Source organism: Palaemon carinicauda, chromosome 23 (genome assembly GCF_036898095.1).
Source record: "Palaemon carinicauda isolate YSFRI2023 chromosome 23, ASM3689809v2, whole genome shotgun sequence".
Classification (NCBI taxonomy): Eukaryota; Metazoa; Arthropoda; class Malacostraca; order Decapoda; family Palaemonidae; genus Palaemon; species Palaemon carinicauda.
The window spans coordinates 82,621,233-82,637,547 of NC_090747.1; the positions used below are offsets into that span (position 1 = coordinate 82,621,233).

At 38.9% G+C, this 16,315-nt stretch overlaps 1 protein-coding gene across 6 annotated transcripts in view; it reads left to right on the plus strand.

Moving 5' to 3' along the window:
* Positions 1 to 12,257, plus strand: part of PlexA (plexin A) — a 144,140-nt gene extending 131,883 nt beyond the window's left edge. For 4 of the 6 annotated variants that reach the window (XM_068347102.1, XM_068347099.1, XM_068347100.1 and 1 more), the window contains exons 19-26: positions 72 to 209; positions 382 to 595; positions 793 to 997; positions 1,137 to 1,450; positions 4,205 to 4,450; positions 4,748 to 4,916; positions 5,149 to 5,294; positions 9,115 to 12,257. In XM_068347102.1, the coding sequence (XP_068203203.1) occupies positions 72 to 209; positions 382 to 595; positions 793 to 997; positions 1,137 to 1,450; positions 4,205 to 4,450; positions 4,748 to 4,916; positions 5,149 to 5,294; positions 9,115 to 9,288 (1,606 nt within the window). In that variant the 3' untranslated portion in view covers positions 9,289 to 12,257. The remainder of the gene's footprint in view (positions 1 to 71; positions 210 to 381; positions 596 to 792; positions 998 to 1,136; positions 1,451 to 4,204; positions 4,451 to 4,747; positions 4,917 to 5,148; positions 5,295 to 9,114) is intronic. The other 2 variants (XM_068347103.1, XM_068347104.1) reach the window with 2 other exon arrangements.
* The last annotated feature ends 4,058 nt before the right edge of the window (positions 12,258 to 16,315 follow it).

Consider the following 16,315-nt stretch of genomic DNA (forward strand, 5'->3'; position numbering starts at 1 on the left):
AAGTAGCTTTATTTCATGTATCTTAGCTATTTGTATATATAACTACTAACTAAATCGTATGTTACTTTCAGAGTAAATGTTGCATCATTAATTATGGTGGCACTTCAGGGTAAGATGGAATATTGCTCTGACATTTTGAAAACTTTGTTAGCAGAGCTTATTGAAAAGTGCATTGAAGGCAAGATCCATCCGAAGCTCTTATTCAGAAGGTATGTTATTTTATGTGTAAAAAATTTTGAAGATTTTTTAAAAACTTTATCATCAGTATTGATTTTTCAAATATTTTCCTCTACTACAGATGTCTTTATTTTAAATAAGTTTATCTCTTATGCGGTAATTCATCCTGTATTTGTTGCTGAAGTGAAAATTATTTATTTACAGAACTGAGAGTGTAGCAGAAAAAATGTTGTCCTCTTGGTTCACTTTCCTGTTATACAAGTTTTTGAAGGAGTGTGCAGGAGAACCTTTGTACATGTTGTTTAGAGCAATCAAACAACAAGTAGACAAAGGTCCCGTGGACGCAGTAACTTCAGAAGCTCGATACTCACTATCAGAGGAGAAGCTTATTCGACAGAGTATTGACTTCAAGGAAATGGTAAGAAACTTTTATCATCTAGCCATTAAATGAAGTTGGTCTGTTTATATTGAATTTCAATTCTGATTGCTGATAGTTTTTCAGAGAATTAAAACTTTTGAATTATGAAATATTTTTTGGCACAAGTTATTAAATATTGGTAATTTTTGGGTGTTCATATACATATTGTAATTAATATTTGATGCTTGGGATTTCAGACTGTTTATGTGTCTATGTGCAACTTGTATATGAGTGGAGTTGATGGACCTATGGAAGGTGGTGAAACTCCAGTCAAGGTGTTAGATTGTGACACAATCTCTCAGGTTAAAGAAAAATCGTTAGATGCTATTTACCGTTCATATCCATACTCTCAGCGGCCACGTAGAGAAGACTTAGACCTTGAATGGCGTACTGGGACGTCTGGTAAGTTTACTGTTTTCTAAATACTGTAGTAAATATTGTGTTTGGAGACTGAATTATAGATTAGAAAAAAATATTTAGTTGTGTTGATACATTATGCAATTTAGTGTTTAGATACTAATTTTTTATTTTTTCATTTCAGGCCGATTAATTTTATACGATGAAGACACCACAACCCGGCCAGAAGGGGGTTGGAAAAAACTCAATACTCTGGGTCATTATAATGTTCCAGATTTGGCTCAACTTACATTGATACCAAAACAGTCGTCCATCTATAATTATATGTCTATTCTCTCAGATAAATCTGATAAGTCTCATCATAATAAATATGAAACTCTCAATTTGAGCAAATTCAGTTCGGCCAGTCCACCCCTGTCTCGAGCAACCTCTCCCTTGAACCATGATAACGAGGCTGGGGTCAAGGTAGGAACGAAGGTCTGTTATTCCACAAAACAGGTTAGAACCATTTTTCCTTTTTGATAGTTTAATTTTTTGTTTTTGTTTTATTGAGTGCAACATTTGTTATAATGATTTCTGATTTGTTCCTTGCTTTACATTAAAGTGTGTTTTGTCTAATATATCTCATGCTCTTGATAATTAGGAAATTGCATCGCAAGTGACTGATCTCTGAAAGAACTATTTAGTATTCTTTTAGCTTTTACTAACTTATTGTGTTCTTTTTTAACATTTTAACATTGGTAATAAAGGTGTAACGAATTACTTTCGGTATACTGTACTTTAAATGCATAAAGTTTACACCAGATGTAAATTTTGTAAATACAATTTTTTGGCGTTAAATATTTAGCCAAAAAGGGTTGAACAATTGGAAAAAGAACACCTAAAACTGTAACAGGTCAACAGTCTAAAAAATATTTAAACATAGGAAAGAGATTTGAACAAGCCAGAAAGGCCCATTAATTGTTTAAAAAATTATACTTAGTAGAATGATTGATAGATATAACTAGAGTGAAAGCTACAAATGCAAATTAAAGCCTTGCAAAAATATTCATAGATCTTTACTGTATAATAATTCCAAGCAAATGACAACTGATGCTTCGTTCATGTAATGAAAGAATGAGATATGAAATGTGGCATTTATTTTTTTATATATAGACACCAATGATCAATATTTAGCTTTTAGGCAGGATTATATAAATTTTCGATGTTCTGTGAACGAGGAAGCTTGGAGGTGAATGTAGTACTAGTACAGTACTGTATTGTTAGATATTTAGCATTACTAATAGGTATCTTATCTGTGCAAATAAAATCAGAGTGAGAATATTACATCTCTGTCGAACAATCAGTGTGGCAAGCTTTGTTCACATGAATAATCAAACCAATATTGATGGAATTTTCTTAGATTTCTTTTAGTTTGGGGTGGAACAAGTCAAGGTCTGTAAGTCGGATTCAGTTTCTTAATGTGATAGAGGATTAATAAACTTTAGTTTGAGTTATACAATCTACAATCTTATTTCATAGCTTTTATTTTCCCATTGGCAAAAAAACTTTAGTACAGTTTGGTATTTAGATTGGGATTTAAGGGATTTACCTAGGTCCTGTGTTATGGTATAGTGGTCACAGGTGACAGTAAATTCATACATGTGGGCCTTATCTATGGCCTGAAACTTTCTTTCAAGTACAGTAGATATACATTACCGGTAATGTTGGTGGACTGCTTCATGTGCTGTTCAGTAACCAACTTGAAAGGCCTCTATAGGTATCTAATGGATATTACCCTTGCAAAATGTTTTGTAGTACAGTGTATAGTTTTTTTGGTAGCCAAATAAACTGTGTTTGATAAAATGGGAACTGGTCTACAGTAAACAATCACACTCCCCAACTCACTCCATGTTCAGTGCTACATTACTGAGGAATTTGAAATATAAAAACCAGAAAGTATGGAAAAGATCAAACTACTGTCCAACACAACCTTAGAAGAATAAAATAGGAAAATGCAACAGAATAGGAAGTGCGGTGCATAATTACAGAGTGCAAGAGAATTTCACACATTCAGCGATTACAATAATACCATACTATATCATGATCAGGAGTATGGCTGGTGTATCTCGAGTAGATAGGGTTAGGAACGAAGTAGTGAGGTTGAGAACGGGTGTAAGAAATGAGTTAGCAGCTAAGAGTTGATATGAATGTGTTGAGGTGGTTTGGCCATGTTGAGAGAATGGAAAATGGCTGTCTGCTAAAGAAGGTGATGAATGCAAGAGTTGATGGGAGAAGTACAAGAGGAAGGCCAAGGTTTGGGTGGATGGATGGAGTGAAGAAAGCTCTGGGTGATAGGACGATAGATGTGAGAGAGGCAAGAGAGCGTGCTAGAAATAGGAATGAATGGCCAGCGATTGTGACGCAGTTCCGGTAGGCCCTGCTGCTTCCTCCGGTGCCTTGGATAACCACGGAGGTAGCAGCATAAGGGGATTTAGCGTTATGAAGCTTCATCTGTGGTGGATAACGGGGGAGGGTGGGCTGAGGCACCCTAGCAGTACCAACCGAACTCGGTCGAGTCCCTTGTCAGGCTAGGAGGAACGTAGAGAGGAGAGGTCCCCGTTTTTGTTTCATTTGTTTGGTGTCGGCTAACCCCCCCCCCCAAAAAAAAAATGGGGGGAGTGCCTTGGTGTATGTATATCATGATCAAAATATTTTACGTGCATGATTGATGGGCTTCTAAAAGACTTTTTTCTGTAAATCTTATTAATATTGTTCAGTGTACTGTAAGTTCTTCATTGAATTACTACTTTTCTAAATTTTGTGTATTGATTGATATGCATGGCAGTTTGGGTGTTTTATGCTTTAGTGTTTTTCATTCTAGTTATAATTTTAACCATGAGTGAGTGCCATGTGTGTTCAACTCCTGTTTATTATCAAGAGCATTTGGTACTTGAGAAACTTGAAAAGCAGTGTGTTATTAGATGTCATGGTTACTAACCTGTTTTTGTTTGTCGCTTCAACATTAAAGGTTGTATATATAGAAAGTGGCAGTAATTTAAAATATTAGTTCACAGTATTATATTTTATATACATTTAACAATACACAATTTTCTGATCATGTTTATTCTCATGTAATTGTAAAACTCACTGGCTCTTCATAAGTAGTATAGCAAACGGAACAATTGTACTTTTCAAACTAGTATATTTGTCAAGATTTCTACTATTAACTAGAATTTCATGGTTGGTCCTTTTTTTTTCATTTTTGTACAGGTGTGGCATCTTGTAAGGCAACAAGAAATTGAACAACGTGAGGGAGAACGCACAAACAAGATGGTTTCAGAAATCTACCTCACTCGTCTCTTATCCACGAAGCTAACACTTCAAAAGTTTGTGGATGATTTGTTTGAGACAATCTTCAGTACAGCGCACAGAGGCTCTGCCCTTCCATTGGCTATAAAATATATGTTTGACTTTTTAGATGACCAAGCATTACAACATGGTATAACAGATCCAGAGGTAAGTTACAGGCTTTTTGAAAATATTTTTTTCAATGTAGATGTTCCTTGCTTTAGTTTTGCTTTTAAACTTTTGAATAAATCACTCGTGAATCAAATAAAGAATTATAGGATGCAGAGGATAATTTATAATAATTTACAATGCATTAGCTCATAAGAGTCCTTATGATTTAATACTGCCGAATAAATAACTACAGTATTTGAAAAGTGTGTTACTCAAAATATTTTTTAAAAGTACTTTGAATTTCAAAAGTTAGTTTTCTCTTTCCTTTGTATCTCATGTGATTTCTTCTTGCAGGTCGTTCATACGTGGAAGAGTAACAGCCTTCCCCTAAGGTTTTGGGTGAATCTCATAAAAAATCCAAATTTCGTCTTCGATATACACAAGTCCAATATCGTGGACGCCTGTTTGTCAGTTGTAGCGCAGACCTTTATGGATTCCTGTTCTACGTCTGATCATAGATTGGGTATTTATCATTTAGATTCTAATTTAAATCATGCTTTGAAGGACTTTCATGTTGCAGATAGCTTTGCAGAGAAAGCTCTTGATCATGTTTGCTATTTTTCATCCTAACTCAGTTGATTATGTTTGAAAGTTTTAAATATAACCCATAGTATTTTCTAATTGCTGCTATATTTTCAAGATTTAGTTATATCTTTTTGGTAAAATATTTACTAATTCTTATGCTATAATTTCAGGTAAAGATTCGCCAAGTTCTAAATTGTTATATGCCAAAGATATCCCCATCTACAAGGAATGGGTAGAGAGATATTATGCAGATATAAAAATCATGCAGCCTATCTCTGACCAAGACATGAATGCCATGTTGGCTGAAGAGTCTAGGGTAAGTAAATAATTAGTTTCATATATTTTTAACCTTGTATGTTTCACGTACCTTGAAAAAATTCTCAACCCCTCTATACCTCTCCTTGGTACTTCATTCATATGGTTAGGTAGAGACAGAGTTTGGGACTTTTAGGGAGGTGAAGGTAGGAAGGCAAGTTAAAGTACTCAGGTTTGTATAGTTATGGAAAATACAAATTATTTTTTAAATTTCAATTAGGTGTGAAGTCTCTACTACCAAACTGGGTGGCTAAAATCCTGGGATAGCTATACTCGAACCACATGAGGTGGGGAGTATAGCATCCTAGACTCCTTGCAAACCAGGGTCAAAAGTACTGTCAAGTTCATGGCCTAGGTAAATTGGGATGTTGCAGGAAAAAAAAAATATATATATATTTCTTAGGCTAGTAAGTCTGTGAAATAAGGCATATATAAATTGATGGGTTTGCCTGTAAATATCCATCCTCCCGCACATAAGGAGGATGGTGATATGAACACTAATATCTAATAGTTATAGAAAATCTGCTAGCTATTAGCGAGCTTTACCTGAATCTACGTCTGTCCAGCTACATAGGATTCCAACAGCTATACCACAAGGGAGGGGAAGAAGAGAGGTAAAGGAATTAAGTTGTAACCACTGTGTTAAACGTGATACTTTTGGTCCATTAAAGGAGCTACGGTCACTGCATCACCTGCTGAGCAGCAATCACAGGTCCCAGTGAAAACATCTAAAGACTTATGAGTGCATTCCGACAAATAATGCTCACTAAAGGTGGTCTGGCACTTTGATACTCCAGTGTCTAAAACTAAGAGATTTTTCTTAACCCTTTCGCTGGGAGGCCGTGTATTTGCTATTGGAGCTCTATACGAGATCTGTCATGTTCGAATATACTCGATCATTTATTCTATAATAAGTTACATTTCCATGTTAATTTGTTTTGATGCTAATTACAGAATAATTTTTTCCAAAGTTTGCTTTAGTCTCCAATGTACTGTATTTCCCTCTAAACAACTGAAATGTTTTTCCATTCATTGGTAAGTGATTATAGAATAATTTTGAAAAAATGTTTGATGTAATTATCTCTTATTTAATGGTAAAGTACTGTGATTTTGTGTAAAAAAAAAAAAAAAAAATTAATTCATTGAAGTGATTGTTATTCTGATATAATTCCACGATAAATAGCTGTCAAAAGATATAAAACTATTCATTAGTAATAATGAACTTTATGTTGTACAGTAATGTAATGAAAATATCCATTTATTTCCTTTGCCACAAGAAATATTCCATAATATATAATAAATAAGGTACGGTAAAGCACTGCGATTTGTGTAAAAAAATTTTATATATTTATTGAAGTGACTGTTATTCCGTAACAATCCCACGTCACTATTGGCTAGAGAGAGTGGTGTGATTATTTCAAGGTAACATTGACTAAAATAGCTCCAACATATTCAGAAATAAATGCTAGAATCCCAAAAACTTTGTTGGTTAGCTGAATACAGGAGAGGGAGGGGCTTATTTTAGGGAGAGGAGATTACTGAAATTTCCGAGTATGAACTCTATGATATACAGTATGTGCTATACTCTTTCTAGCTTATAAAAAATATTATGATAATGGTAATAAAAATGACGTTACCCTGACATCACTGTGTGTATTACCAGGTATGTTTTGACGTATACTGACGTCAACGGAGTGAAGGGGTTTAAGGCTGGAGTAGCACCAACTCCTCTGATCTCATGGGTGCTCACCTTAATTTGATCTGATGAGTACCGGGAGATGTAGGGCGTAATGCTCTGTTGATAGTATACTAAATTGAAAAGGAGATAGTGGTTTTGGATTCGCTTTTTCACGCTACCAGTTCTGTAACCTAGGTCTGGCATTCTGTCCCCCCTTAAGGAAGCTCTCTTGGAACCTTTACTAGTAGAAAGTCTGGGTACCATTTAGATTAAGACAATTCCAGAGCTACTAGTCAGTTTTAGGTTGGGATAAAAACCACATCCGCCCCTTTGAAGAGGGCTAAAGGAAGAAAAGCATAAGTGTCAAGACTGTGCTAGGGATGCTGGAATGAGTTTTGGAGTGCTGCTGCCGGGTTTGACACTGGTAAGTAGTAGGCTGGCAGTTTTTTGTTGAGGCTTGTTTGTAATTGAAAAACCCCACATAGTCAGGAGGCTTGTCGTTATTAGAGAATGTGAAGACCATTTGATTCAAATATCTGACCATTTCGACTTGACTATTCCGCGATAATGTTTCTCCAGCCGGAAATGAATTAGGATGAGAGGAGTAGTGCTTTGCGAACTGCACATTCGTGCCCCAACACAGCTATTTGACAGAGATGCTGTGAGACTGCTGCTTTCCTTGTTGACATGCCACTTTTGTTGCATTGTTATTCACCAATGTGACTGACTGGAAGTGTTGAAGTGCTAGGTAAGCTACCTTAAATTCCAGAAGATTTATATGAAGAGATTTGTCCTTCTGCGACTGTTGTTCTGATGCCCAACCTCTTGGAAACATCCGTAAAAGGATATGGACGAGAACACAACGAGAACCTTGAAACATTCGCTTCTTCTAGTCGCCAAAGTAAGCAATTTTGGCATTGTATTCAATCAGTACCAATGCAAGAGAAGTATGGTCTAAGACCAGTATCTCTTTAGCTACCATTGTAATTATCATAAGTAGACACGACCATGAGGAAAAAGCCTCTTTAAGAATGTCAAGTAACCTAGTAGCTGCTATTCTTGTGTTAGTAACTTTGCCATATGAAGGAAAGGATGAGCTCCCCTCCTGAATTGGGTTACTACTCTCTGTCTTGGGATGGATAAACCTTCTCTTACACTATTCATGTCCATACCTCGGTATATCATTCTTTTTGTAGAAAGCTTGGGTTTCTCTAGATTTGTCACAATCCCCAAATCGTGACAAAACGAGAGGTCTGTCCCAATGATGATGAAGTTGGGACTCTAGAGTCGTCAGTATTAGCCACTCTAGATACTACTGGATCAGGATAATTCCGTTGGCATGAGCTTATGCCAATACCAACTCTAGATAGACCATGGATAGCCCGAAGAAAAGAACCTTGAACTGGAAGACTTTGCTCCTTGAGCAAAGCGTAGATATTTTCTCGAAGAACGATTTTTGGAGATTTTGGGATTATTCAAGGTTTTTCAAATGTGGGTCATACCTTCTTTCAGGGGAAGCATGTTAAAAATATTATTTGGGAGCTGTAATTTAGAAACTGCCTAATTCCCCCCCCCCCCTGCCCCCCCCCCCCAAAAAAAAAAACAAAAAAAACTAGTATCCTCTATAATGTAGATTTTTTTTTTTTTAAACTGTTTCCCTAATACTATGATGGAAGTCCTCAAAGTCTTGCATATTAATTTTGGATAGGGAAACATTTTACACTTGAAAGCATATCAATGTGGCTGATGGGTCTCTTGTTGAATATGCACATCACAAGTAATTCCTGGAGACTTGAAATAATGTATGGCAATGAAAGTATACCGTTGATTTATCTATTGATTTTGTATGGCAATGAAAGCATACAGTGGATTTATCTATTTTTAAATCATATGTTTTTGTATAGTTTGCTTTTTTTTAACTATCAATTGTTTTACCACTCAAAAGTTTTGACAGTATAACATACTGTATATGCCTGCACTATTTTTTTCATGTTCACATCTATTTTGGTATTGAGTAAAAGAACTTTTTGGGTACATAAATGTTTACTAGTTCCTTTTTAATTTTTAGAAAAATTTTATATAACTCAGAAGACCAAGTGATGATCTTTGCTTTAATGTATTTAACTCTGTTTTTCTTTTTCAGATGCACGCGTCTGAATTCAACAGCTTAGCATCACTAGCCGAACTCTACAACTATGCATTTAAATATTCTGATCAGCTGATGCTGACTTTAGAAGAGGACGAATTCTCCACCAAGAATCGTCTTGCATATAGATTAGAGCAAGTTCACAGTATAATGACAACAGATCAAGACTGACAGGACGCCCCCCCTGACCCACGGGCCGGACCCGACCAGAGAGGTCCAAATTCAGGGCCTGTGGGTCCTGGTTCCTACTCTCCTGGCCCATATGGAGGATCTCCTCCACACCATGTATATCAAGGGGGACCATATGGTGTCTCCCCACCACAGTCTGCAGTTTATGATGGCCAAGTAGAAACTATGTTTACTTATCGTGGACAAGGGGCAGCGATGGGAGATGGGGGCCAAGGGGGGGTCCAAGGGAGTGGAGTTGATGGTAATGTTTATGCATTGTACGGTGTGCCACAGCATGCCAGACACTCTCCTGGGGCATATGGTAGTGCACAATTTCCAAATAGAGGGACGCCACAGGTGTATGAATTTGAATATGAAGAACCTCGGTTCACATGAGGCTTGGTGATAAATTGTGTTGTGTTTGTGCTCAATGTGAGTGTTGCTGCTTGATCAGCAAGACTAGAAAATGAAAGAACAACTACCAAGTGCCTAGACTAAAAGGCTACATTGGTACCTCCTAGTGAGTGTGGAAAAAGGCAACAAAGCAACGAACAAACATGCCAATTTCAGGCAATAAAGAACAGCAGCAGCAGCAAGACTATTTTGATATGCACTACAGTCATTTTCTTACCAAACTTCCTGGCTTCTGATATAGTAAAAATGTGAGGCTGCATTCGGCAGTTATTGATTTTAACGAGATTAAATTGGTGCTGTTTTCATGTATGTGCAATGTGGGAGACTGCATGTTGAGTGTCACTGCCTAAACTTGGTTTGGTATACACTCAACTGGTGCTCGTTATGTGTTGGATAAACAGCATCTTGTGTTTAGTGTCACTTTATTTTATTGCCAGTCCTGCCCTGAACACTTGTTTGACCTTTGCTCTTTTGTCTTCCATCAAGATTGCACGTGACCGGCACAAGGCGCTGCTGTTTAGAAGACTCGAAAAACCGAAAAACAATAATTGAACAATAAAGAATCATTGCCAAGATGATATTCTAATGGAAAATTTTCCCTTTTTGTCGTTGTTGTATAATTTTCAAGGTTAATCGGATTGCCTCAGAAGAAGCTGATTATTTATCAGCATTATTCAAGCAAAACTTTATACACAGTGTATGGAGTCACCATATTCAGTGGGATTGTAAATCCTCTGCATCATAGAATTCTTTGGATTTTCCCTGCATTTAAAAGAAATAATAGCAGTTATTACTCCTAATAAATAAGCTTCTGTTTGTCCAGGTTTATAACTGAGTGCATTAACATACTGCTGCTCTGTTACCATATGTACCATTACTTCAAATGTGCAAAAAACTTAAGATGTTTCAAGTTTTCATGTGATATTTCTATGTGTATGAAAATGACTGATTATGTGAGCATGTGGTTCCTGCCACATGCATGTGTGAATGTATTCTGCTGAGGAGAAAGCCACGTGTGTGTTGTCTTGGTGTTCTATGGACTCTCATCTTTTAAGCAAAGGTACTGGCATAGTGGAGGTAAAGTATGGGATTTCAGTATGCTATATTGATTTTCCGTGAACTGAATTGCAATGATTTTCACAACCATCGACACCCAGGGGTATGTATAATTTGGCTGAATCTTATGGTTATTTTACATAACTTGATTAAAATTTGGTTAATAATGTCAATGTAAACTCCACTATGCTAGTGAAGTTCAAAAGAGAGAGAGACTAAATGTGCTCATGAGTATAGCTGTTTTTCACCATACTTATGATTTATTGTTTTTAATTTCCATTTCTTTTTCCCCAATTGGTGATCTCACACATGCCCTTTCCATCCTTATTCCCCGGGTTATGTTCTTGAACATTTACTAGTAAGTCATCTTTTTACTAAAATTTTTTAAGAAAATTTGCAGCTTGGTAAATGTGGCTTGTATTATATTGGTTTCAAAATTAAGATCATTATTTGTAAATGGGAATTTTAAATGACATCTTTGGAGGTGTTGCAGGGTTTTAGTAATAATGTCCCTAGTAGCAAGGGAACAGGTAAAAAAGATAAGCGAATAAGACTTTTATGTATTTCCATATTTTGAGCTTTTAGATATGAAATGAAGTGCAGACCAGATTTTGCAATAACTTTTAAATGTGTGTTTCTGAAAATGTAATTTTTCATAGGGTATCTTAAATGATGACGGCTGAGCTATTTCTGTACTTACAGTGGTAAAGCTCAGTGAGGCAGAGTCCTGTACTAAAGACTCTTTATATTATGTTACAGTGCAGTTAAATTACTCATATTTTTTTTTTATAATTCTCACTGAGGTGCTCATATATCAATATCATGTGTAAAGTTTAAGATTTGTAAAGATGATAGTAATGGCTGAGGCAAGCCATTTCTAAGCATGTCATATGGTCTCGGAGCTACGGTTGAGTTTGTCTCTCGCACTCTACTCTCACACCCATCTATGTACATTCATTTGTGAATAGTTCCTTTGTATTATATTAGTACTCATAAGAACATTTGATACAATCACTACTGGTATTAATTATTAACGATGTTGATACAAATTTATCATTGTCTACTTGGCTTGAGTCCCAGGACCAATATGATAATTTTGTTGCCCACATTAGGAGAACCTCAATGAAAACGAGGCAGTTTGTATATATATTGGAGGAAGGTCGGCGGCTTTCCACATCCCTCTGCATTCCAGGGTCCTGTAGCCATGTGTACTCAGTTTTACATTTTCCCCTTTACCCCTTTTGTGCCCAGATGTGTTTAGCTGCAGTTTGATAACTTTCTTGTTCCAGTATATATCCATATATACCCCCAAGGAGTTAATCCATGAGCTTGGGATGGTGATCTGTGGCTCTGTTATACTCAGGCCCCTGGTCTAGTCTCGTGGCCGCCGACCCTGCCTGCCTGTGTACCATGATTTCTCGCGCGTTCGCTGTACAGGCGCACGTTATGTGTATGTCAAGTCTGTGTTTCATATAAATGGATCAATAAATTTTTTCACTGTATCCAGAATGTTTCTAATATGATTTTCCTTCTAAATTGTTATAAAGTAGAACAATGATACTGTATACTGTAACAATGTTATAATAATTTTGTATTATTATACAATATTTGTTTCACACCCAGACCATGCATAATGCTATCCAAAAGAAACTTTACATAAGGTCAATTTGCAAATATTTTATAGTAATATTTCCACTTCAGCATTCCTTGTCAAGATATCATATTTGTTCAGACGTAAAAACAAAAGTTTAGTACTTTAAAGTACGATATACTTTGGCCATTCAATTATCAACAAGGTATAACTAGGTATAAAGGTAACAGGTAGGTGAGTGATAGTTTCACCCACCTGACTGGCTAGGACAAGTCACTCTTCACAGGCTGCCTAGCTACAGAAAGTACTGCTGCCGAAGGAACATTTTGGATCATTCCCTCCCCAATTCTCAGGTTGGGCCCTGAATGACTCCTACGGGTACTTTTCAGGCTCAATTAGCCGGGAGTATTCGAGAAAAGGCAGAGGAAGAGTTAGATACCAGCTCAGAGTGTGGCTCAGCTTGGACAGCGGTATCTCCCTTTCGGGTGAGGAACTGACCATGTCTCAGCCAAGAAAGACTCCTATAGCTATGCTACCCTAGGAAAACTTTGACCTACAGATTTTTAGCATTTTCTAGACATCAATTTACTATGTATTATTGTGTTGAAGAATACTTGGCTGCCTGTATCACCATCAGTACTGAACATTATAATTCATGGTGTCATACCCTTGATAGTGAGTGTTCCCTGTGTTCCACTGACAGTGGGTGTTCCCAGTGCTCGCTTAGTGCCAGTGCCTTCCAACCTTGAAGTGGTTCCTACTAAAGTAGCTTTGTTCTCCAAGGGAGCACCCACTGGTTTCAGTCACTTTGATCTAGACACCTCTGGCTGTAGTTTTGTGGGGACGGTTGATTAAGGGGACAAGCGGGTTTGTTCCTCTTTCTCCTCCAACAATCCTTCAGACTTCTCTTCAGATTTTGATACTTCTCTTATGAAGAAATCTAAGAAGGAAGGCCAATAGGGATAGGGTAACCAACTTAGCTAATAGCCAGTACAGTAACAGCCGAGTACCTGCACCAGCTGCAAAGTGATGGTGGAACGTGAGTATCTGTCCTCCTCTGGATATGGGAAGTCCTTCCTTTGTTATTTCTCAATCATATGGAGGGGAAAAGATGGCACAGCCTGACAAAATCCACCCCCCTCAGCAGGAGTGGGTGAAATCCCTGGCCTGTGTGATTGGTCCCCACTCCTCCATGTTTCCCATGCAGTTCAGACCCCCACACCTGGTCGCCAGTAGGAATGTGCCTTTCAATAGAATAGTGGATTTAATGATCGTTTCACTACTGACATGAACCGAGTTAGTTTGCATCCCAGTTCACTGTTTGTTTCCTGAGTATAGGTTCCTGGATTTGAACGTTCGTATTTTAGGGAGATGTAACTCACCAGAGTAAGTTGATGAGTCTTTGTTCCTTTAAAAGAACAAATAAGCTAGAGAATCCCATGATCCAGAGGGACCTGATCCTAATAGGGTTTCTTGGATACAAAGCAATCGGTAACTGGTCACAAAGTGACGGAGAGCGTAAGGGGTTCAGGTGAGGGGAGATCGAGTGCAAAGAAACTAACATGTGGGGACTGTGAACAGGGAGATCTGTTGCCTGCTGGTTGCGATCAGGGAGATAGAGCACCTGGTGATCGCGAGCATGGATATAGATTACATGGTGATTGTGTGTGGAGATAGAGCACGTGGTTATTGTGCGCATGGAGATCATGTGCGTGGAGATTGGTCACAGGGTGATGGGGCTCACGGAGCTTGTGTGCGTGGTGACCGTGCATGTAATCGTGTTTGTGACGCTCATGTACGTGAAGAATGGTTTTGTGGAGTGTTTATGCGGAGACAGTGGGTGACAAGAACAACTCCAATCAAACTTCTACTTGCACATGCATAGAGGAAGCTCCTTTTTGAAGAACGATCCAAAGTCTCTTCTCCACCTCTTGCGGTAGGTTTCATTGCTAGTGTCACCGACGAATTGAGGGTATATCCAGGTGCAAGAAAGGAGGACAGCGATCAACATTCTGACCAGCAGTGCTTGCACTAGTTTTACATGAGACAGAGCACTAGTAGCAGTAACCACAGCTCCTTTACCTCGTATCAAAACAACTGCCCAGGGAAGGTCAGGTTTTGGTACAGCACTGCTTCTCCCACAAAATCATGTCGAGACATTGGTTGATGTCTCAAGACTCTTCCCAATGGGTCCTTCTGTTCTTCGGTGCCTAATTTTTCCCTCTCTTTGGGATGGCAGGTGTCATTCCCGAAAACTTTGTAACAGTCGAGGAAGAAGATGCATGAACAGCCAAGTTGATAGGGGAACAAAAGCGCATATAGTTTTGTTCCCGTTTATTACAGTTCACTGAAGTCGAGGATTTCTGGGCTGGCAGGTACTCCTAAGCGGAAACATCAATTTTTTATATATTCAAGTTTGTTAAAAGAATCATCCTTGTTTTGAGACGATCGCTGACGGGCAGGCAAGGCAATTTCCAAGGTGGTGGAAGAGTAGGCGATTCTCGCGTTCTCGGCAATTCTCGCATAGCAGAAGCTTGACGAGAAGTCGAACAAGTAAGCGTTTCAAGTGTAACCAAACGCTTAGGTGGTACATGAAATGTCGATCATTGACAATGGTTAAGCGATTCACGAGCTTATGGAAGTGTCGTCGATTCACGCTCTGTCGGACAATGGTGAGACTGTCGAGCAGGTGAGCGTTATGAAGGCTGAGCGATTCAGGTCCTGGAGGGCAATTACATTCCAAAGGAGAGAGACACGTTAGACAAAAACCTTCTGAGCAACAGCCAAATACTGGCTTGTTGAGCGATGAGAGTTTAAGCGTCGACGAGCTACGAATCCCTGGACGAGGTGATGGGCCAATATTCACGCTGAGGTGATTCATGTAATGTTGGGCATTTCACACACTGACAGTGATTGACGGGTTTCGGTTACGAGACGCGTAAGAACATTGTTGGGTAAGAGATCTTAGTTCCCGATGCTGACGAGTACGCTATTTGGAACAGCAGGGGATTGTTGAGCTGCAAATGGTTCACTAAAAACAGGCGACTCCCAAGAGGAAGATGGAAGAGCAGGCAGCTGTCAACCTGCAAGAGATTCTTTCATAGCAGGCGAAATATGAGAGGTTGAACGAGCAGGCAACTATCGAGCTGTAAGCGGTTCTCGCGTAGCAGGTGATTTACGAGGGGCTGAATAAGTCATCAGCTGTACGCACGATGGCTAGGCGATCTAAGAGCTGACAGGACGGTGAGGCAATTCTTCTGATAAAGGTCGATGGTGAACCTGACGAGCAGGAGAACCTCGAGCAGATGCCTGCCAGGGAGGAGAACGCTGGCGATGAGCTGCAGCTGGGAGCTCAGGTGGAGAAATGTGACCCTTGTGAGGCGACGCATACACAGGAGGAGATCGAGAACGATCCCTTACATGCGACGAACAACTGAAGTTCGTTGAGGAAAGGCAGGTGACGGAAGCGAAGGTCGGGAACCAAAAGAGGCAGGCTGGGCAGGTTCCTCCAAAGAGGAAGACTGCGGAGGCAAGGATGTGAAGACAAACACGGTGAGGACTTCTCCCACCAACCTGACGTCAAACAGCAACCGATGGATCAGCAAGCTGACCGTCATGCAGGTCTCTGAAGAGGAATCTCTATGAGAGCCCCTTCACTAGAAAGGGGAGCCCTCTCAGGAGAGACAAGAGAAGATGGAGGGAAGTTCTCCCTCGGAAAGAAGAAACAGAGCCCAACATCTGGGGAGGAAAAAATCTCCCTATGTAGGGAAAAACATCCAACCCCTGGAAGCTCTCCTCCAGGCAGCGCTCTTTGCTTCCCATCAACAAGCCTTATTCAAGTTTTAGGTCTGCATTGAGCGTTAACTGAGAAAACGAAGCCGGAGCTAGTTCCTCGAGGTTAGCGCGATGATTAGGAACTGCCGCAGGTGCAGGATAACAGGAAAGTGATGGCACAATGACAGCAGATTC